At 46.8% G+C, this 21,704-nt stretch overlaps 2 protein-coding genes across 6 annotated transcripts in view; both read right to left on the reverse strand.

The window, feature by feature from the left end:
* IL16 (interleukin 16) overlaps positions 1-3,870 on the reverse strand; it is a 115,338-nt gene extending 111,468 nt beyond the window's left edge. The window contains exon 1 of the mRNA XM_035303972.3: positions 3,707-3,870. Within this exon, the coding sequence (XP_035159863.3) occupies positions 3,707-3,746 (40 nt within the window). The 5' untranslated portion in view covers positions 3,747-3,870. The remainder of the gene's footprint in view (positions 1-3,706) is intronic.
* CFAP161 (cilia and flagella associated protein 161) overlaps positions 1-21,704 on the reverse strand; it is a 77,591-nt gene that overhangs the window by 27,160 nt on the left and 28,727 nt on the right. For 4 of the 5 annotated variants that reach the window (XM_078326905.1, XM_078326907.1, XM_078326902.1 and 1 more), the window contains one exon: positions 19,339-19,494. The exons of the other annotated variant lie outside the window; for it this stretch is intronic. The gene's annotated coding sequence lies outside the window, so the exon portion shown is untranslated. Of the gene's footprint in view, positions 1-19,338; positions 19,495-21,704 lie in introns of those variants that run through there. 5 annotated transcript variants of the gene reach the window in all.

Consider the following 21,704-nt stretch of genomic DNA (forward strand, 5'->3'; position numbering starts at 1 on the left):
TGATATTTTGGAAAAAAATAAAATTGAAAGCAAGTCAAGAAGTCAATAATATGGGGAATGGTTAAATGAATTACAGCACAGGCATCCGATCTGATTTTCTGAGGTTAGGAAGAGTAGTTGTTCAGATAACTTTGTCAGAACTGGGAAGTCATCCGCAAATGTCGAGTGGAAGCATCGGCGTGTGAGCGGTACGGAAATGCACAAGGCTCCCGATGCTTTTTCAGCTGCATACTCCTTGCTGAGACTACAGGCTTTAGAATGGAATAGACTCATCTGGGTTCAAATCTGTCCTGCCACTCATCACCTGGATAAACTCCCCGTGCCTCGTTTCGGTTCATCTGAGAAATAAAGACAGCAGCATGTACCCCTCAGCACTGAGGGGAAGATCAAATGAGTCGGTGCTCATGAAGGATGGTCCTAAATCAATGCGTGGTGCTGAAGGCTCTCAGGAAGAGGGAGCTGCTGGTATTACTGAGGGCTTTCCAGGGTTCGGGACGAGGCCCCTCATAATGAGGGATGTACACTGAGGGGTTGCTGATACACTGGAAGAAGCTTGCCCCACCAGCAAAAAGCTCTTATTCCCTTAGCTAACAAGTCACCATATATTTTTTTAAGATGCTGCAAGAAAAACAGACCAGATGGATGTACACTTAAAAAACTCACAGTGCCCAGGTTAAGCTGGCCAGGTACGACACACTTCTCTTTTCCCATGCGGATCCATTCTACAATTTGCCTGTTTGCTGCTCCATCACCGCCCCAGCCTAACTCCCACACATCCTTCAGAAAACAACTCAAATAGCACCTCCTCCGGGAAGCTCCACCCTGATCTGCCAGACTAGGCCAGTCCCCCTGTTACAGCCTCCCATAGAACTTGACCCTCTTTGTTGTTAGATGTAGTGTGTTCAGTTGTTTGTTTAATGTGTCCCATTAGATCTCCAGAGCCCAGCACAGTGCTCAAAACATAGAATACTCTAAAAAATAAATTCCAGACTGGGCACAGTGGGATAAAAAATAAATTCCTTCCTGAGCAACATTGGAAGACTCCATATCTACAAGAAAATAAAAAATTAGCCAGACATGGTGGTACATTCCCATAGTCTCAGCTACTAACAAGGCTGAGGTGGAAGGACTGCTTGAACCCAGGAGGTTGAGGCCATGGTGAGCCATGATCATGCCACTGCACTCTAGCCTGGGCAACAGATGAGATCCTGCCTCAAAAGAAAGAAAGAAAGAGAGGGGATGGGGGAGAGAATAAAGAAAGGAAAGACGAAAAGGAGGGAGGGAGGGAAAGAAAAGAAAAAGAAAAAAAGCAATGAAAATGAATTCCAAGTGTTTGGGAAAGTGATTTCACTCTGTATACTGAAAAGTAAATAGGAAATTAGTAAGAGACAGAGAGTAATAAAACTGCATCCCCGCTTGTCCCAGGCAACATTACCTAGCTCTTAACTATCAAAGACATACGGCAGTGCCCCATGTGGTTTCACTTTTTTTCTGGGAGAAATGTCAGGGGGCGGGGAAGGTGTGCAGCAGAATCCTCCTCAAACCCTACGCCCCACCAGCCAGCCCTATGCAGTGCCTCCCTCTGCTTCTCACAGGCCCAGCCCCTCCTTGCTGACAGCTGGCCAAGTCCCAAGGATCCCCAGGTATCTTGAGTCCTATTTTCTAGCAGAAGGGCTCAAGGCACCTGTGGCGGAGACCATAGGACCAACTATTGTTGAGAACACATCCCACCACCATGGCCATGTGCTCAGAATCTGCACGTGTGAGACAGCAGAGCTGGCGTGTCCTTAGAGGCCATCTCTAGTCCAATACCCTTCCAACCACTTCATAGACAGAGACACTGAGTCCCAGGTATGGAAAGGGGCTTATCCAAAGTCGCACTGCCATGCCAGGGTATAACTGGACAGGTGGCCATGCATGTGAATGCCCAGTCTTCTAACAGCCTAACTCGGAGAAAAGAAGACACTGCATGAAATGTACCAAGTAGATGATGGGGCATCGCCCACTTAGCTCCTCACCCCTGGACCAAGGCGCTCAGTCCCATGGCTGACATAAGGGTTACCTGTGATAACTCTGGCCTTCAGCCAGAGACAGCTACCTGGCCCAAGGTTATGCCTGGGCTCTGGGGGTAGCTCAGAAGCAATGGCTGGTCACTCACTGGAGGGATATCAAATCCCGTCGGATCCGCTGGATCCACTGGGGCTGGTGCTGCAACTGCATCACAGCCCAATGTCTCCATGTTTCTGGCTCTGCCTCCCTCACCCCGCACTGGTGGTGTTTCCAGAGCATGCACCAATGAACTTCCTATACGCAAATCTGTCTCAGCATCTGTTACCAGGGAAACGCAACCAAAGGCGGTGCAGCCAGTGGCAGGAAGTGGTAAGACGTCCCTGTGAATCAGAGTAAATAAAACGGTTTCACCGAACACTGAGCACCTAGTGAACACCAGTCCCACCCTCGAAGATCCCCAGTGGAAGTAAATGCATCCATGGAATCTGCCTGCAAAGGGAGACCGTCTGAATGCTCACCCCGCTTTCTTCTAAGCAAACAGCCAGGGCTACTTGGGGGCCTCAAGCGCTCTTTTCTTCGTCCTCAAGCCTGTACGTCTGTGATGGTTGCTGTGTCAGCACAGGGGAACAGCCTGCTTAGGAGAGCTGGCATGTCCTCTAAGTACGTACACGCCATTTGGGTCATTTCACAAACTTTATCTTAGTTATTGCTTCTGCCTTCCTGTGAGGGAAGAATCTATGACCACTGTTTTGCAAAGGAGCAAAGTAAGCCTTTGAATACCTTTTCCAAGATCAAGGAGCCTGTTACCTTCAGACCCAAGACTCCATCCCATATGGCCACGCCCCACAGCCCAGGATCTTATTATAGGGAACTACACCCCACTGCCTTTCTTCACACTTCAGCGGGTGCCTTAACGGAACCTATGCAAGTGGATGCCAGCGCTCTAGCCATATCTTTTTGTAGCTGGAAAAGTCAGACTAGGCCTTTGACTCACTTCCTTCTCCTTTCTAAGGAAAACCATGTGTTCACTCTCTTATGCCAAAGTTGCAACAGAGCTGAAGTTTCACCAGGGTTAACTTTAAAAGTTGGGCAGAAGGTTAAAACCCTTTGCCCTGATGCCTGTTTATATTTCCAGAGTAAAAGAAGAAGATTGTAATAAGAAATGCTCTCATCTGTTGGGCTGTACCTGCAGGAAGGCAGAGGGTCTGGATGGAGGCCCCTCCCAGTTCTCAGATCTGCTCCAGAGACCTGTGCTCCGTTCACTTCTCCCAGAGCTGAGCAGCACCCTCTTCTGTTCTGCTTTGCTGAAACTGGAGCAGAGCTGGTGGAGACCCTGACAGCTACAGCATTTTAGACACTGATGCCTCTGCCCCTTGAAGAGGAAGCCAGGGCACATGGAAAGCCGCTGCCCTGGGTGGCTTCACTCTCACCCGCTGTGGGGATCCTGCAATCCCCTTCACCTCTCTGCCAAGCACATGGTAAGCACTCAGCCAGCCTCTGCAAAGACAGGCACTGTGTCCTATTGCACCACACATGTGTGCACACACACGTGTGCACACGCACACACTCACTTATATACTACACAGTGTGACAAAAACCATGCTTCCATTCCTCTGGGAGGATGTCAGGAAGGGTCCACCCCTCCATCCCAACCTGTCCACGAATCCCTTGGGACAGGAGAAGGAGCTCCACTCACCGTTCTGCCTTCTCAGGAAGACTCTCTTCTGCAAACTCATCACACAGGGTTTTGAGGGAGGGAGAGCGAGCTGGGAAAAGTTTCTCCAAACCAGGATCAGGGTTCCATGGGAGGATCGATGGCAGCTTCTCGGCTGGGAGTATTTGAATATGAGTTAAAACTACAAAGTCACTCCTCGTTACAACTGTTTTTTTTCCTCAGCAGGGAGGGAGAAAAAAATCCCTTTCCCTCTGCCAGAAAATCTTTAACGTTTCACAACGGTCGCTTCCAACTCCTGCCCTCCTTGAGAAGCAAATGTGTATAAAGGCAATGTTATTTCACTGAATCAAGCCCTCAGATCATAAGCCTTTTCCTGTACCACAAACAGAAATGCAAAACCTCAAACTTTCCTTTGGACTTGGAGTCTGTTGTGAGAGGGCAGAACAACCCTTTCTGAGGTCTAATGTATGGAAAATGTGCCGCACTGTTTAGATCATCCCAGGCACTTGAATCTCTGCCCCCCTCTTCCACTTTTTTTTAATGAGTTCTGGTGTGTTTATGTAATTGTATGGGACAAACACAACACCTAAAATCCTTGCCCAAAGTCGAAGTGATTCATTTTCTCCTTCACACACACCACACACAAACACAGTGCCTGTTTAATCCAAGTGAAAACGCCTTTCATAAAATCTGCAAAGAGCTTGCGCAGAGAGAACCACAGTGAATGCCGCCTGTGTCCCAAGAAGGGCAGTTGGGCTCGGGGGAAGGTGGAGACTGACTTTAATCAAGACAAACAGAAGGGCTCTGACTCCTGCCGTGCCAGGACAAAAAGGGGGATAAAAGAAAAAGGGACGTGGGCCCTGGGTAATGGTGCTATAAAACGTTTTCAGCCTTCTCTACCCAATTTCCTCTGCTTGCCTTCTCATACCAGGACATTTTATTTTGGGATTTGGACAAGACGTACTATTATTTTAAATGACCAATTTGACCGCTGGGTTAAATAAATCCTTGGATCACCATTGGAAAGGCCAAATATACAGTGAGTGAGCAAACAGAACTGAAAACTGAGAAAGTAACATCCACCCTTCTGGTGAAAGAGTGTGATGATTTTGTGGACATAGCGACGTGAGACTGAATTGAAGGGAAAGCCTGCTCTGTAGGATAGAGAGAGAAAAACGTTCCAGGAAAGCAAGTAACACAGATCCTGGTTATCTGTCACCAGCCAAGGGCCTCAGGTCTTTTTGGGATGGGCCCCCTGCCGTGGTGCCTCTGGCTTCAATATCACTACTACCACTCAGGGGTCCAAAAAGTCGTGGCCACTGGCATCACCATCACTCTGTTCAATCCACTTCCAAGTCACTGTGACTCGCCTACTCCCTCTGCACCCCTCCCACCACACAAATGTACTTTAGATAATTATTTCTCAAGGCAGTGACACAGGTTGCCAGAAAAACTCTGCTATCAGCACCTGGAGTCAGAACAGCTCCCTGAGAGACATCATCAGCCCTGGGTGAGGGTGGGGACCCCGCACTGGCACTTCCCGGCCCTTCCTTATGCTGATTAATGAATGAACAGCCTGGACTCTGAAACTCAGGATGCTGCAGCTGTGCCATGAGCACTGTGAGGACCGGAAACTGGCCTTTCATTTTAGTAGTAGCCAATGGCAGCAACAATAGGCTAGATAAATTCCAGGAACACTGCAAATACTAAGATGACAGGAGGCCGGGATGGTGGCTCACGCCTGTAATCTCAGCACTTTGGGAGGCTGAGGCGGCCAACATGAAGAAACCCCGTCTCTACTAAAAATACAAAAATTAGCCGGGCATGGTGGCAGGCGCCTGTAATCCCAGCTACTCGGGAGTCTGAGGCAGGAAAATTGCTTGAACTTGGCAGGTGGAGGTTGCAGTGAGCTGAGATCATGCTGCTGCACTCCAGCCTGGATGACAAAGTGAGACTCCCTCACAAAAAAAAAAAGAAAGAAAGAAAGAAATTAAGATGATGTGATAAAGTAAGATGTATTGCCATAGAAAGATGCCCACATTGTATTATTAAGTGACTAAAACCATATACAAAAGCAGGGTGTAATTATGATCCACACATAGGAAATAAGAGCAGAGCTGGAGAATATAATCGAGTTGTTTTTTATTTTCACCATGAGCTTTTCAATATCCTCTTAGGCTTTTCACTTTCAATTCATCCCATCTATAGGATTATTTTAAAAAATTAAGTCAAAGGATAGGCTTTAGAATTCCTAAGCAGACTTTGTTAAATCAATAGCAAAGAGTATAATCTCGAAAGCCATGGTTCACAATGATACGAATCAAGCCTTTGACGAAAGTATGATGGACAGAAAAATGGCTTCTCCAGAGATGTCCACATCCTGCACCTGGGAACCTGTGAATATGTTATGTTACATGGTGAGTGGGGATTTTAGGTGGAATTCAGCTTGTGAATCAGCTGACTTCGAAATAAAGAAGTCATCCTGGATGATCCAGGCTGGTCTAGTGTAATCGCAAGTATCCTTAAAAGTGGAAGGGATCAGCCAGGGGCAGTGGCTCACACTTGCAATATCAGCACTTTGGGAGGCCTCAGTGGGCAGATCACCTGAGGTCGGAAATTCAAGACCAGCCTAACCAACATGGTGAAACCCCATCTCTAATAAAAATACAAAAATTAGCTGGACATGATGGCACGTGCCTGTAATCCCAGCTAGTGGGGAGGCTGAGGCAGGAGAATCTCTTGAACCTGGGAGGCAGAGGTTGAAGTGAGCTGGGATCACACCATTGCACTCCAGCCTAGGCAACAATAGCAAAACTCCATTTCAAAAAAAAAAAAAGTAGAAGGATCAGAGAAGCAGATGTCTCAGCAGTCAATATAGAGAGGATGGTCCTGGACAAAGGAGGGACCGACAAGCGACATCTGTAGTGAATTCCAGCAGAGAGGTAACTGCGGGTTGTATGCACCTTCCCAACACAGAGGCCCAGCAGGGGAAGTCCTGAATGGAGTGAGTAGTTACCCAGAGGAGACTGTGTTGTAAATTAAGTGTGGAGGGAGGCCTAAGAGGAGGTTAGAGTCAAAGTGAGACTTGAAGATGCTCTGCCGCTGGCTTTAAAGATGCAGGAAGGGGCCACAAGCCAAGGGAATGCAGGTGGCCTCCAGAGGCTGAAAAGCAAGGAAATGGATTCTCCCCTCCAGCCTCCAGAAAAAAGGGTGATCCTGCTGTCACCTTGATTTTAGCCCAACAAGACCCATTTTGGGCTTCTGACCCCCAGAACTGTAAGCTAATAACTTTGCTTTGTTTAAGTCACTACATTTGTGTGGCTTATCCAAATAAATACATTTGGATTTGTTTTTATTTTGTTTCTTCGATGCCAAAAGCTTGGCTTTGACTACAAAGAGAAAAGCCTGGAGGACACAAAGCACAAAATTTAAGTCATAAAACAACTATTTTGGGAAGAACATGAGATGGTATCGGAGCAGCTTTTTTTCTTATCCAAAAGCAGATAAAACTCTGCCCAGCTTAAGGGAGGGTGAGGTTCAAAGCCACTGGTTGGAGCCTGAGAGGGACTCTGCCCACTCTGCTCCTTTCCAAGGTTGGCACCAAGAGAGGGGCCATACACACCAGAGAAAAGAGCTCAGAGACCTGTGCCCACTCCCTGCCAGAGATTCTGGGAGAAAAGAGCCTCATTTGAGTGGCAGTCTACAAAGAGTAGAATATCCACCTGGGATATTTAGACAGAGATTCTGGGACACTCTCCTGAGTCTTCTGTTGGGGGTAGGAGTATAGCTGAAAGTTTCCTGTGCCCCAAAGACGTACCCAGAATTGTCCAGACATGCCAGCTGCCCCAGGGAGCTCTTGACAGTCGGACACAGAGGAAACAGGATGACCTTTATGGATCAGAGAACCAGATGCCTCAGCAGCCCATGTGATGAAGATGGAACCTCCCTGGACAAAGGACCATGTCTTTTGAGATTAACATTTCCGAGTTTGCAGCAGTGTTGAAATTAAGCTACAGCTGTGGGCCCATTGCTTTTGGCCTCTTGGCTTAAGAATAACATGCACGTGTGTCTCAGATGAAAGACCCTTGACACTGACTTCTAAGTTTCTACCACCGGCCCCAGGAAGAGGCCCCAAAGCACCAGGCTTCTTTGCACAACTCCTTCCTCTCTAGACTATGTCCCCCAACCTGGGAGAATGGGTGGGGATCAAATGGCACCATCCCAATTATAATCACAAATTAGAAAACTGGAATGGGCCTTGGGGGATTGGGGAGAAACCACACTTGGGGAGGTCTTCTATTTCCTTCATTCTTTCTACGTGACCTCTTCCCATACACAAAAAAGTCTTTGCCATCTCTCTCCTGCATACAAGGAGCTGAGGGAGCAGTTTTTTGTTACACCCAAGCATCTACAATGAAGAACGAAAGGTCCTGCCTCTTACTAGTTAAACCACCTGGGGTGAGACATAACTTCAACCAACCATACACGTTCCAATTTCTGTTCCCCTCTTGGCCACTGGCTGTGCCCCCACTAGCAGCACTTCTTACTGGCCCTCTAGCACTGAGAGCTTGTTGGTGTCCCACACACTCAACAGTCCCTTGGACTGTGCTCCCTTCAGATGATTGGGTCCCCTTCCTTGGCTAGTCCTTGTGCCCCCAGCCCCACAGGGCTATGGACACAGATGCTTCCTGTTGCTGCTGGGCCCTCCGTCCCCAGCTGTGAGCTGATTGTGACTGGGCTGCCAGGCAGGATGCCTAGGGCTCAGAGAGCTTGGCAGGTGAGGTACACAGCGACCTCACTGCTGTGGGCATAGGATCTGCCGTGCCTGGAGTGAGCCCCGAGGCTTCCCAAGTCTCACGTATTGGCCTGGTCTGCTTAACCTGCCTCCCACTGCTGTTGCCTGGCCTGGGTCTGCCCTGATGGACCTGGAGCCTACCCTAAACCCTGGCCCTTAGCTGTGTGTTCCTCTTGGTTAGCAGCCTCTAGAGTAGAGACTGGCCTGTACAGTCAGCCCCTACTTCATTCTCCCAAAGCCACAAGCTACAGCCCCTACCAGATTCAGCTTAGGCCACTTCTGAAGGACAGACAGCCCAAATCCAGTCCAACTGTACCACACCCTGTTATATAATGGATTCATATTGTCCCCAAGGGGCCAGACCCACAGCAGCCCCGGGACCAGTTCCCAAGGCTGACTTCCTCCCATTTCCCATTGCCTGGACCTCTGAGTTTCCAGATGATGCTGTCAAATCCCATTTAACACTTAAGGAGCTGAGCCATCGCCTGCCAGCATCGTCCCAAGATCACAAATCTTTAAGACTTGGCTTCTTCATTCTCCATCGGGCCTTGTGTAGCAAATGGGCTGCAATATCTTCCAGGTCCTGTCATCAGAAGAGCCAGCATTGTCTCTCAAACCCTTGGCCACTTCCCACATTCCCATGGAGATCTGCCACGCTGCCTGGAGTGACATATGACAACTTACACAACAGTGACCCCATGGGACATGGGGGTGGCTCAGAAGATGCCAGTAAGCTCTCTTTCAGTCTAATGTGTGATCGTTGTGTCTTCAGCTCTGCGGACGGTAAGCGCACCTAAAAATCAGTGTTCTCGTTCAACCGGCTCATTTGTTTTAAAATGTTCACTGCTTTCGTCATTTATTTTTGTACTCAGAACATTATAGAGACAGACCATTATACCAATTTATGGATTTTTAAATGCTTTACTATTTTTCAACATTCATGTGAAGGACAAATTGAACCTCATTCAACTTTCAAAGAAGGGCAAAAGCACAGGCTGCCTTTCTAAACTTGGAGATTTGGAAATCCCATATCTCAGGAAAAAGTCCTGAAGTTCCATCCAGTAATCTGTAATACTGCTAGAAACCACAAAACCTGCTTAACTATTAATGCTTAACAGTGATGGTCCACGCCCATAGCCTCACACATTACAAAGAAAGGCGCTATCGCCATGACACTGTTTAATCCTCATAGTCTCCCCATTATTTGGACATGGACACAGAGTTCCAGAGAGATTGGGAGACTTGCTTGGGGGTCACAGAATTAAGAAATGATGGAGGTAGGACTTATACCCAATATTCTTATGTCAGGACCGGAAAACTACCAATTACAGGTTCTCAACCAAGAACTAAGTAGCTGCACCAGTGAAAAGGACCTATCCCACCTGCATCCAGAAGGAAAGGCAATAATCTTTGGTATCCACTAAGCCTTGGCCAAACATAATCATGGGATCATGAAGGTCATAGCTTGAAGAATTTAGGGATGAGCCGATCCATGTGGTCGGCAAACTTCAAAGAGGACCATCTCTCTTTTTGCAAATAACATCTCACATGAAACACCAATGACTAAAACAGCTAAATGTGAAATTGTTCTGGTTGAAGGCAAGATGGCAAAGATGATGATGATGATGGTGGCAGTGGTAACCATGATTATGTTGGTGGTGGTGGTGGTGATCATGATGATGTGATGTTAGTGATGGTGGTGGGAGTAATATGGCAACGATGGTGGCAGTGAGGATGATGGTGATGAAGGTAGCGGTGAAATTAGTGATGATGGTGATCATAATGGCAGTGATAATAGTGATGGTGGCAGTGGTGGTGGTGATGATACTGATGGTGGCAGTGGTGGTGGTGGTGATAGTGATGATGGCAGTGGTGGTGATAATAGTGATGATGGCAGTGGTGGTGGTGATGATAGTGATGATGGCAGTGGTGGTGGTGGTGATGATAGTGATGGTGGTGGTGATGATAGTGATGGTGGCAGTGGTGGTGGTGATGATAGTGATGATGGAAGTGGTGGTGGTGATGATAGTGATGATGGCAGTGGTGGTGATAATAGTGATGATGGCAGTGGTGGTGGTGATGATAGTGATGATGGCAGTGGTGGTGGTGGTGATGATAGTGATGGTGGTGGTGATGATAGTGATGGTGATGGTGATGATAGTGATAGTGGCAGTGGTGGTGGTGATGATAGCGATGATGGCAGTGGTGGTGGTGATGATAGTGATGATGGCAGTGATGGTGGTGGTGATGATAGTGATGATGGCAGTGATGGTGGTGGTGATGATAGTGATGATGGCAGTGATGGTGGTGGTGATGATAGTGATGGTGGCAGTGGTGGTGGTGGTGATAGTGATGATGGCAGTGGTGGTGGTGATGATAGTGATGGTGGCAGTGGTGGTGGTGGTGATGATAGTGGTGGTGGTGGTGATGATAGTGATGATGGCAGTGGTGGTGGTGATGATAGTGATGGTGGCAGTGGTGGTGGTGATGATAGTGATGGTGGCAGTGGTGGTGGTGGTGATAGTGATGATGGCAGTGGTGGTGGTGATGATAGTGATGGTGGCAGTGGTGGTGGTGGTGATAGTGATGATGGCAGTGGTGGTGGTGATGATAGTGATGGTGGCAGTGGTGGTGGTGGTGATGATAGTGGTGGTGGTGGTGATGATAGTGATGATGGCAGTGGTGGTGGTGATGATAGTGATGGTGGCAGTGGTGGTGGTGGTGATGATAGTGGTGGTGGTGGTGATGATAGTGATGCTGGCAGTGGTGGTGGTGGTGATAATAGTGGTGGTGGTGGTGATGATAGTGATGATGGCAGTGGTGGTGGTGATGATAGTGATGGTGGCAGTGGTGGTGGTGGTGATGATAGTGATGGTGCCAGTGGTGGTGGTGGTGGTGATGATGTGGTGGTGGTGATGATAGTGATGGTGGCAGTGATGGTTGTGGTGATGATAGTGATGGTGGCAGTGGTGGTGATGGTGATGATAGTGATGGTGGCAGTGGTGGTGGTGGTGATGATAGTGATGGTGGTGATGATAGTGATGGTGGCAGTGGTGGTGGTGGTGGTGATGATAGTGGTGTTGGTGGTGATGATAGTGATGGTGGCAGTGATGGTGGTGGTGATGATAGTGATGATGGCAGTGGTGGTGGTGGTGATGATAGTGATGGTGGCAGTGGTGGTGGTGATGATAGTGGTGGTGGTGGTGATGATAGTGATGGTGGCAGTGGTGGTGGTGATGATAGTGATGGTGGTGGTGGTGATGATAGTGATGGTGGTGGTGATAATAGTGATGAAGGCAGTGGTGGTGATGATAGTGCTGGTGGTGGTGATGATAGTGATGGTGGCAGTGGTGGTGGTGATGATAGTGATGGTGGTGATGATGATAGTGATGGCAGTGGTGGTGGTGGTGATGATAGTGATGGTGGTGGTGATGATATTGATGGTGGCAGTGGTGGTGGTGATGATAGTGATGGTGGTGGTAGCAGCAACTATTTCCTGAGTGTTGACTCTGTGCCAGGCACTGTGCTAATCACTTCGACTGCATTACCTCTCTGAATTATAGCAGGTTGTGGTCGGCGTCACATTGTAGAATGCCCTCAAAGTTTGGTCATCACCTCCAAACTAGGCAAGAGCAGAGAAGAAACCAACAAATATCAATTGATACTTACAGCCACTATCTGGCTGACTGACTATGGAGGTCATCCAGACTGCCTGTTGTAGCAAAGGGAAAAAGAAGTAAAGTGACTCCACTACCAGCCCATACAGGGACCCAAGAAGCACTAGGGGAGCCAGAGAGTAACAAATGGTACCCAGGAATGACTTGGGAACCAGAACTAACATGAAAGTCCTGGGATAATCCCTGGGGCAGCCTATCTTTGCTTTCCCTTGAGGTGGAGATAGGCAGGTAATAAATACACTATTTGGAAGATTAGGTTCTGCTCTTCCTACGTCAAGTCAGATTGGTCATGCAGAAATTACTGAGTTGTTCTAGCTAGGAAAACCTGGAGGAGGCAGAGGCTTGGCTGGAATGCTGAGTATTCCAGCTCATGCTGCCACAGAATGCTAAGCCAGCGGGGACAAAGGACTATTGTCTGAATTCCACTTCTCCAAGGGAAACAATGTGTTTGGATGGATGTCAACCAGAAAGGGGCCAATGGTCCCCCCAAAGCCAAATCTACTCACTGAGGCAGTTTAAAGTACAGAGAGTTAGCACAAAAGGCCAGCACTCAGTTCTCAAGGAAGGCCCCAGAGTCAAGTTGCAAAGATCAGATCTCAGCCCGATATCCAAAAGTGGTGACTGCAGAACTACAAACACAGTGTGGGGCAGACAGCAGGACTTAAAGGCCAGGAGTGAGCTCGAGGGAAGAGAAGAACTCCAACAATGGGAACACAGACTAGACCTCATAGGGAATGACTTTAGGTTTAGCCTCAAAGGTATTTCCTGTCCCTCCAGGGTGCCTTCCCAACACCTTCCAGGTCAATTCACACTTTTCCTTTATATTGTCCACAGAGCCAAAAGAAATCAGTAGTGAGGCTGTCAAGCTCTGGAGGCTCCCCCAAATCAGCACTACTATAGGCTTGAAGCTCACTCGGTTACTCTCTCCACCATGTGCAGTGGACACAGTCCCGCTGTTGACTCAGAACTCACTTGGGTCACTGGCTCCATGCCTGCACCATCTGCAGTGAACACAGGGACACAGCCCCACTGCAGGCTTGGCGCTCACTTGCGTTGCTGTCTCCATGCCCTGCTCCATGTGCTGTGGACACAGCCCCACTGCAGGCTAGGAGCTCCTACTTAGATCGCTGTCTCTGTGCCTGCACCATGTCTACTCCAAGGTGTGTTTCTCTAGAGGCATTTTTTCACCTTTCCTCCTCCTTCTGCTGCTCCAGTGTCTACCTCCTTCTTCCTATGCCCCTGAAACCTTAGCCTGTTCCTGTCCTTGCCCTTATCAAGAATCTCATTTGCAGCTGACACCCATCCTGCACTGCTGAGGAATCAAGGGAAAGGCCCATCTAGACCCCTGTGACTGAGCTCTCCTCCTTGGAGCCCCCTGTTGTCATCCTGTTGTTCTGACCAGTGCTACTACTGTCCATCAGCCATCGTCCTCCCACCCTGGTCCCGGAAAGGCTTGAGCCCAGATGCTGTGGTCACTGTGCTTTGCCTCCAGGGTATTCACCATTCACTCACACAGGTGAAACTTCCCACTCATCTAATAACCAGAGAAGTTTTTACAGCCCCAGATCACATTGTTAGATGGCCATAGAACATGCTGCCTGCATCTTTCCTCTTTCCTAAGACCACACCGGTAACAATTGTCACAAAATCAAAGCTCAGGCTGGTCACAGTGGTTCACACCTGTAATCCCAGAACTTTGGGAGGCCAAGGTGGGCAGATTATTTGAGTCCAGGAGTTCAAGGCCAGCCTGCGCAACATAGTGAGACCCCCCGCCACATCTCTGAAAAACCAAAAATTAACTAGGGATGGTGGCATGCACCAGTAATCCCAGCTACTCTGGAGGCTGAAGTGGAAGGATTGCTTGAGCCAGGAGGTTGAGGCTGTAGTGAGCTGTGATTGTGCCACTGCAACCCAGCCTGGGTGACAGAGTGAGCCCCATATCAAAAAATAATAATAAAGAAAGAAAAATCAAAGCTTAGATGTCATCTATGTGGTCCTCATTTCTCTGATACATTAGATTTCAATTCTGTAACTAGAAAGAATAAGCTTCACTTCTTCCCAAGATGCATTCGATAGTCAGCAAATAGCAACTGAATGGCTGCCAGGCTTCCATCCTCAGAACTCTCTACTGGAGACTGAGGGAGGCAAGTACATTACAGTGGGGTGATTTGGGGGATAAAGCTTAGCCCCAGGAGATACGGACGCACAGAAGAAGACACAGGCCCTGCTGAGTCAGGTCAGAGAAACTCTGGATAGACAGATGAGTTGCCTCTGAGGCTTGAGTGAGTTGGCCAGATGGCAAAGGGTGGTGGGCATGCTTGAGTCATAGGCATCAGCATGCACCATGGAACGGGGACTGGAAACAGGAGGATGAGTCCAAGGAATCACAGTCCAATAGATCAAGAATATTTTCTGAGCCCCCCGTGTTTTCTCTACTAACATCATTGCTAGATTCCCCATCACCCAGCCCAGATAACTACAATCTATCCCTGACCTTCCTTATCTCAACTTTCAGCTCAAGTCCTGACAGTTATATTTTCTTTCTCTTTTTCTTTCTTCTCTTTTTTTTCTTTCTTTCCTTCCTTCCTTTCTCTCTCTCTTTCTCTTTCCTTCTTTTTTTTTATTTGAGACAGAGTCTTGTGCTGTCGCTCAGCTGGAGGGCAGTGGCTCGATCTCCGCTCACTGCAACCTTTGCCTCCTTGATTCAAGCAATTCTGGTGCCTCTGTCTCACTAGCAGCTGGGATTACAGGCACACACCACCAAGACCAGTTAAAGGTTTTTGTATTTTTAGTAGAGATGGGGTTTCGCCATGTTGGCCAGGCTAGTCATGAACTCCTGGCATCAAGCAATCTGCCCAACTCAGCTCCCCGAAGTGCTAGGATTACAGGTGTGAGCCACAGATCCTGGCCCCTGACAGTTACATATTCTAAACATCGCTCAGCCCCACTGACTTCTCTGCCACTTCCTGGTTTAGGCTTTCATGCTATTCAGTCAGAGTAACCCAAGAGTCTCCTAATTTGTCTGCCTCTATCTAGTCTTAAACTTCTCAAATCCATCCTCCCTCATAGCTCTAAAAATCTGACCTTTTGGCCAGCCACAGTGGCTCACACCTGTATCCCAACTGTTTAAGAGGCTGGGGTAGAAAGATTGCTTGAGACCAGGAATTCAAGATCAGCCTGGGCAACATCGGGAGACCCTCTCTCAAGAAAAAAGTAGGTAGCAGAAAAGGAAGAGGGGGAGAAATCTGACCTTTATATTTGCCACTGAACACTCCCCTGAGAGACTACATAAACTATCTGATAAAATTCAAATCTTCTGAACAAGGTACGTAAGCCTTTATATAACTAAGCCCTGTCTCTGTGCTTCAAACGCCAGCCTCCAGCAAAGCTGAAATTGTGCTAATTGTCTGCTTCCACTGCTGTCTGTCACCTCCATGCTTTCGTGCATGCTGTCCCCTCTCTTCCTTTGCCTTTCTCAGCCTTTGACTGTCAGCTCAGGGATCAGCCTTCTAAAATTCTCCTTTGAATGCATCCCACTATCTATAATATTCATGCCCCTTTCCCATGCTATTAAGGCTCTCTGCATATTTCTAATATTGGGCCTTCTCTATAATTATTCATTGATATGTCCATCTTCTTCTCCACTGGGTTGTGAACAGATTAAGGGCAAAAAACTAGCTTTTATTCATCTTTGTGTTCCCTGACCTAACTCAGTGTCTGGCATACAATGAAAACTCAAAATTGCCTAAACTAATTAAATAATGGCACTGGTGACTGATATTTCTAGTTACTAAAATAACGAACGCAGGGAAAACAACTGGAATGATGAGGAAGATGATGAGCTCAGTTGGGACATAAGGTTTGGAGCATCTGTGAGCTACGGAGAACAGAGAGTAGAGATGCCTGGTGGGCAAATGGATGCAGGAACTGGCAGTCAGGAGAAAGATCAGATTGGGGATAGAAATATGAAAATCATCAGTGTACAGAAAGTAGTTGAAGTCAAAGGTCCTGATTTAAAATAATCTAGAAAGCACTGTGGACTAAATTCTGATTCAAGCAGCAGAGAGAGAAGAAAATGAAAATAACAATAATTTTTAAAAAAATGGACTGAGCGTGAAGCCTTATAAAATTTCAACATTCGGTGGCTCAAGCCTGTAATCCCAGCACTTTGGGAGGCCGAGGCGGGTGGATCACGAGGTCAACAGATCGAGACCATCTTGGTCAACATGGTGAAACCCCGTCTTTACTAAAATTACAAAAAATTAGCTGGGCACGGTGGTGCATGCCTGTAATCCCAGCTGCTCGGGAGGCTGAGGCAGGAGAATTGCCTGAACCCAGGAGGCAGAGATTGCGGTGAGCTGAGATCGCGCCATTGCACTCCAGCCTGGGTAGCAAAAGCGAAACTCCGTCTCAAAAAAAAAAAAAAAATTTCAACATTGAAGAAACAAGTAATGGAAAATGCAACAGAGATGCAACACCAAGACAGAGAAGAGACTGAAGAAAGATAAAATTAAGAAAGTTCCAACACAGAAGCCAAGGGTAAGGGAGGATAGATTTTGCATGTTGTTCAGTCTTTGCTGGCTTTGGAACAAAATAAATAAACCCTAGAACCTCTGGCAAATTCATTTGGCCTTCCCTCTGTCTTGCAGGGAAGACTAGCTTTCAGCATTCCTTCGAATTAAATAACTTTCATTTGTAGGGTGCGAAGGAAGAATGTTTTTGGGAAGAGTAGACGGACATAACTGAGAATCTGTTCAGCATTTCCATCAATTTCCCAAACCCAGTGCTAATTTGTACAGCCCATAGTCCATTTCCCATAATTTGAAATCCCTGTGTATTTGAATAGAAATACAATCCACATGTTCATGATTCATCTGTACTTTATGTAACCAAATGTTGGGCTGTAGCTGTTTGATGTCCAAGAGACCATCTGAAGAGTCTTTGCAGCCAGAAGTCATGAGTTTCCAAGAAAATTAAGAGGAGAAAAACCTCAGCCAGCCCTATCTATAATCCAAGGCAGTCAGCAGGAAATGAATAGGTACAGTGCGAAAGACAGAGTATTCAAGCTGCCAATTGTCAGATCAGATCCATGTTTTCTGTCTCAAGTTCCAGCCACTTGATGCTAAAGAAGCCACATCAACAGTGATTGGAAATGCACCGCCATTTATTTAACAGATTGGTGACTGTTGGACATTTAGGTCATTTTCAATTTCGATATTATAAATTAAGCTAAAACAAAAATCTGGGTTCATAAATTCTTGCCCACATCTCTTTATTTATGTATTTTTTGAGACAGGGTCTCCCTCTATCACTCAGGTGGGAGTGCAGTTGTGCTACGTCCATTCACAGCAACCTCTGCCTCCTGGGCTTAAGCAATCCTCCTGCTTCAGCCTCATGAGTAGCTGGGACTACAGGTGTGTGCCACTATGCCCAGCTACTTGACATCTCTTATTATGTACTTCAAAAAAAATTGCACTCAGTTATTTTCCTACAAGCAGTGAATAAACTCATCTTTCTCCTGATACCTTTCCATGCATGGAGCATTATCAATGAAATAATCCAATGGAATAACATAAAGTTATTAAAAATCGTGTTTCCAAAGACTATTTTACATAGTATGGGAAACTATTAATAACATAAATATAAAATTGTATTATTAAATATAGATAGTGAAGCAGGATATTTCCTTGACCTCTTCATGGGACTTGCAGCAGGCGTGCCCCATTTACTCAGCCCACCATTCTCAACTCCTCGTGGGAGGCAGCACGTGAGCAAACCAGGTGGAACTACAGTATATGAGCACTGGAAGCAGCAGGAGGAGGAAACTCCACTCTCTCATACCCACTGTGTTCTACCCCTCATGAGAAAAGGCACACAGGTGAGCAGGAGCAGGGTGACTGCTTTTGTGTACAGGCAGGAGCAAACTCTGTGCAGGCCCTGCAGCAGCATCTGGGATGTGTCTGCAACCCCTGAAGCCCCAGAGCTCTTCTAGCTCTGCTGTCCATAGATGGCCTAAGTAGTAACAGCTCGGTGGGCCCTTTGTATCTGCACTCATTTTTCCTGAGCTCTTATCCATCACCCAGGAAAAATGAGATTGCGTGAACGAATTAAAGAATGGTAAATGCAGGGGGTTTTATTGTCCCCAAAGAAAGTGGCTCTCAGTAGGAAGGGGAGCTGAAAAGAGGATGGGGCAGGTATCTTCCCCTGGAGTCCAGCCATCTCTAGCTGGATTCTTCTCTGAACTCATGCCAGTAAGTTCTCTGAAGTCTAGCCACTTCTCTCCAATGCCCAGCCACAGCCCCCAACGTTCTCCCCTCTGTCAGCTGAGTCTGGGGTCTTTATAGGCACAGGACAGGATGGGGTGGGGCCATGGGTGGTTTAGGAAAAGGCAACATTTGAGCAGGAAAACAAGGACAGAATTTCTCACTTTGGGCCTCAGTATGACGCTTTTTGACTTGAGGGTGAGGCTTTGCCAAAGATCCACCTAGAATTTCTCTGCCTCTTGTCACCATCAATAATATTTAAGTATAAACTCAATTTTATTTAAATTATGACAGCTGTGATGTTTATTGTACCAGTCAGACCTTCCAAGGTGACTCGGGGATCAGGCTGTTTCCACCTTGTGTCTCCATCATCTTAACACAATGCTTCCAGAGCTCCACATCCGAGGAGGAGAAAGCACAGAGAATTATGTAAGAGCGTTTCAATAACTCAGGCCAGGAGTGATATGTGACATTTTTACTTGTGATCTATTGCCAAAAACTTATTTTCTGACCACACCCAACTACAAAGCAGCTAGGAAGAGTACATAAATATTTAGTGAGTATTCATTATTTCAGCCACATTCTGGTCACCAAATGTCCCTCTTCTCCCTCCTTACTCCACAAAACAAACACTCACTCTTACTCAATGGGAGACAACACAAAGTCCCATCCAGTCCAGGAACCTGGCTCAAAAGATGAGAATCTCCGGAAAATGCATGGTGGTCTCTGCATCAAGTCAGATGTGGCTCCATGTGGCCCAATCTATCATCCTAGAACAGGGGTCACCAAATATTTCCTTAAAGGGCCAGAGTGTAAGTATGTAAGGCTTGCAGCCTATAGCATCTCAGTTGCAACTCCTCAACTCTGCCATCGTAGTACAAAAAGCAGTCACAGACAGTATGCAAATGATGAGCTCAGTTGTGTTCCAATCTAACTTTATTTAGATAAAATTAGAAACAAGCAGAAGAGTCCGGGCACAGTGGTTCATTCCAGCACTTTGGGAGGCAGAGGCCGAAGGATTGCTGGAGGTCAGGAGTTCGAGAGCAGCCTGGCCAACATGATGAAACCCCGTCTCTATTAAAAATACAAAAAAAAAAAAATTAGGTGTGGTGGTGCATACCTATAGTAACAGCTACTCAGGAGGCTGAGGCATGAGAATCGCTTAAACCTAGGAGGGTGGAGGTTGCATTGAGCCGAGATCATGCCACTGCACTCTAACCTGGGTGACAGAGTGAGACCCTGTCTCAAAAAAAAAAAAAAAAAAAATAGGAGAAGGCTATAGGCTGTATTTGGTCAATGGGCAATAGTGTGTCAACTGCTGATCTAAAAGGTCAAGTTAGCTGACTTCTACATACCAGTATTCAGTGGTGGAACAGAGACAAGACAACAGCCATAAAGACTCATTCAAAGAGGAGAAAAACAGGAGATGCCTGCAGCTGCAGAACCAAAGACATTCTGAAATCCTACTGGACAGCCATCGTGAGGACCTCTGACCTGGAGGGTAGGAGGCATTCCCTAGTTAGTCCTTGAGGCTGCTCTCTGGAGGACACTCCGTGTTTTTATTGTCCTCCAAGGACATATTTCAAAAGTTTCTTCCTTTTCTCTTGCCTCCTGGGCCTCATCGGAAGTAGGTTTCAGAAAATGCATCCTCCTGGGGGGCTGCATAGCTTTCCCAGCCTGTTTGCCTCTTGGACTCTCGAGAGTGGTTATAGGTCCCGAATAATCACAGGCCTTTTAAGGCCAGAATCATGAGAGGGGAGGCTGCTTGGTTTGGTTGGCGTTATGAGTCCCAAAGTTCAGCAGTCGGTTCTGCTTCCAGGAACCACACCCACTGTTCTTTTAAGGCTTGGACCCCAGGTCTGCTTCTTTCACTCAATGTGGTTGTGGCTACCTAGAGGCAACCTGAAGCAATAGGTGTCGAGGCCACAGCCTGAATCTAATATTTGCTCTGATACATTTTAGCCAGAGGGAAATTTTAACAACAGGTGTAGAACACACCCTTCATTTGACTTTTGCCATAATTCCAACTGGACAGCACACCCTTCATCTGATATTTGCCTCTGGCCATTTAAAGTTGTTCTAAATTCCATTCCTTAGCATTGATCATCTGAGGGCAGTTAGCTTTTCCACTTTAATTTCTGGCCTTTCACTCTTTTTTTTATTACTCCTAGAAACCAGTCAATTATTTTCTGTGCTTATCTCTTCCTTGTAAATCTTGTTAAGCACAGTAATAACCAGCACATGCTACCGACATTCTATTTCCAACCCTTCCCCTAGAGCTACAAGTTCATTAAGAAGCGAATAAGCCTTCCAGGTTATTGCAGGCTAGTCTTATAAATATTTTACCATGGCATAGCAGGGGTTGCAGAGTTTTCAGCCAGATTCAGTTTCCTCACTGCTGTTGCCTAGCCAATCTGTCAATGCAGCATTCCACTTCTACTACCAATTTCTAAATTAACTAGAACAAGTCAGGAAATACTGTTATCACAAATTAATCCCAACATTCAGGGGTTTATACAAGTAACGTGCTTTCCTACAGAAAGTCTGATACGAGTCTGATGGCTCTTCATGGCATATAAAATGTATGTTAAGGAGACACATGAAAAATGAACAAGACAGGAACTTATATCCAGTATAAGTATACAGTGAGCATTTCTTTAGTCCAGTGAGCATGTATTACTTTTAATCAGAAGAATTCACAAATGTTGAAGTCAACAGGTAATTCAGTTGCTTGGAGGGTATGGTTCCTAACCATTCTATTGATTTTGTTTTGGAAATCTAGTCCTCTGAATGGGCCTTTCAAGATTACACATTAGGCCAGGCATAGTGGCTCACACCTGTAATCTCAGTACTTTGGCAGGCTGCAGGGGGAGGACTGCCTGAGCCCAGGAGTTGGAGATCAGCCTGGGCAATGTGGTAAAACCTGGTCTCTTCAAAAAATTAGAAAAATTAGCTGGGTGTGATGGTGCATGCCTGTAGTCCCAGTTACTTGGGAGGCTGAGGTGGGAGGGTTGCTTGAGCCTAGGAGGTAGAGGTTGCAGTGAGCTGAGATCATGCCTCTGCACTCCAGCCTGGGCAACAGAGCAAGATTCTGTCTCAAAAAACTAAAGAAGTAAAAAAATAATCCATACTAGTATGCAGGCCCCGCTTTACTGGAATGGCCCTTGCTCTGTGAAGTCTTCCCAATTCCAAAGCATCCTTGAGTCTCTCCCTCTCCTGTTCTCTCACACTCCTATTTATGTCATTACAGCCTTTGGATATTTTATATGATTTTATAATACAGG

This window comes from Callithrix jacchus, chromosome 6, assembly GCF_049354715.1.
Source record: "Callithrix jacchus isolate 240 chromosome 6, calJac240_pri, whole genome shotgun sequence".
NCBI classification, from domain to species: Eukaryota; Metazoa; Chordata; class Mammalia; order Primates; family Cebidae; genus Callithrix; species Callithrix jacchus.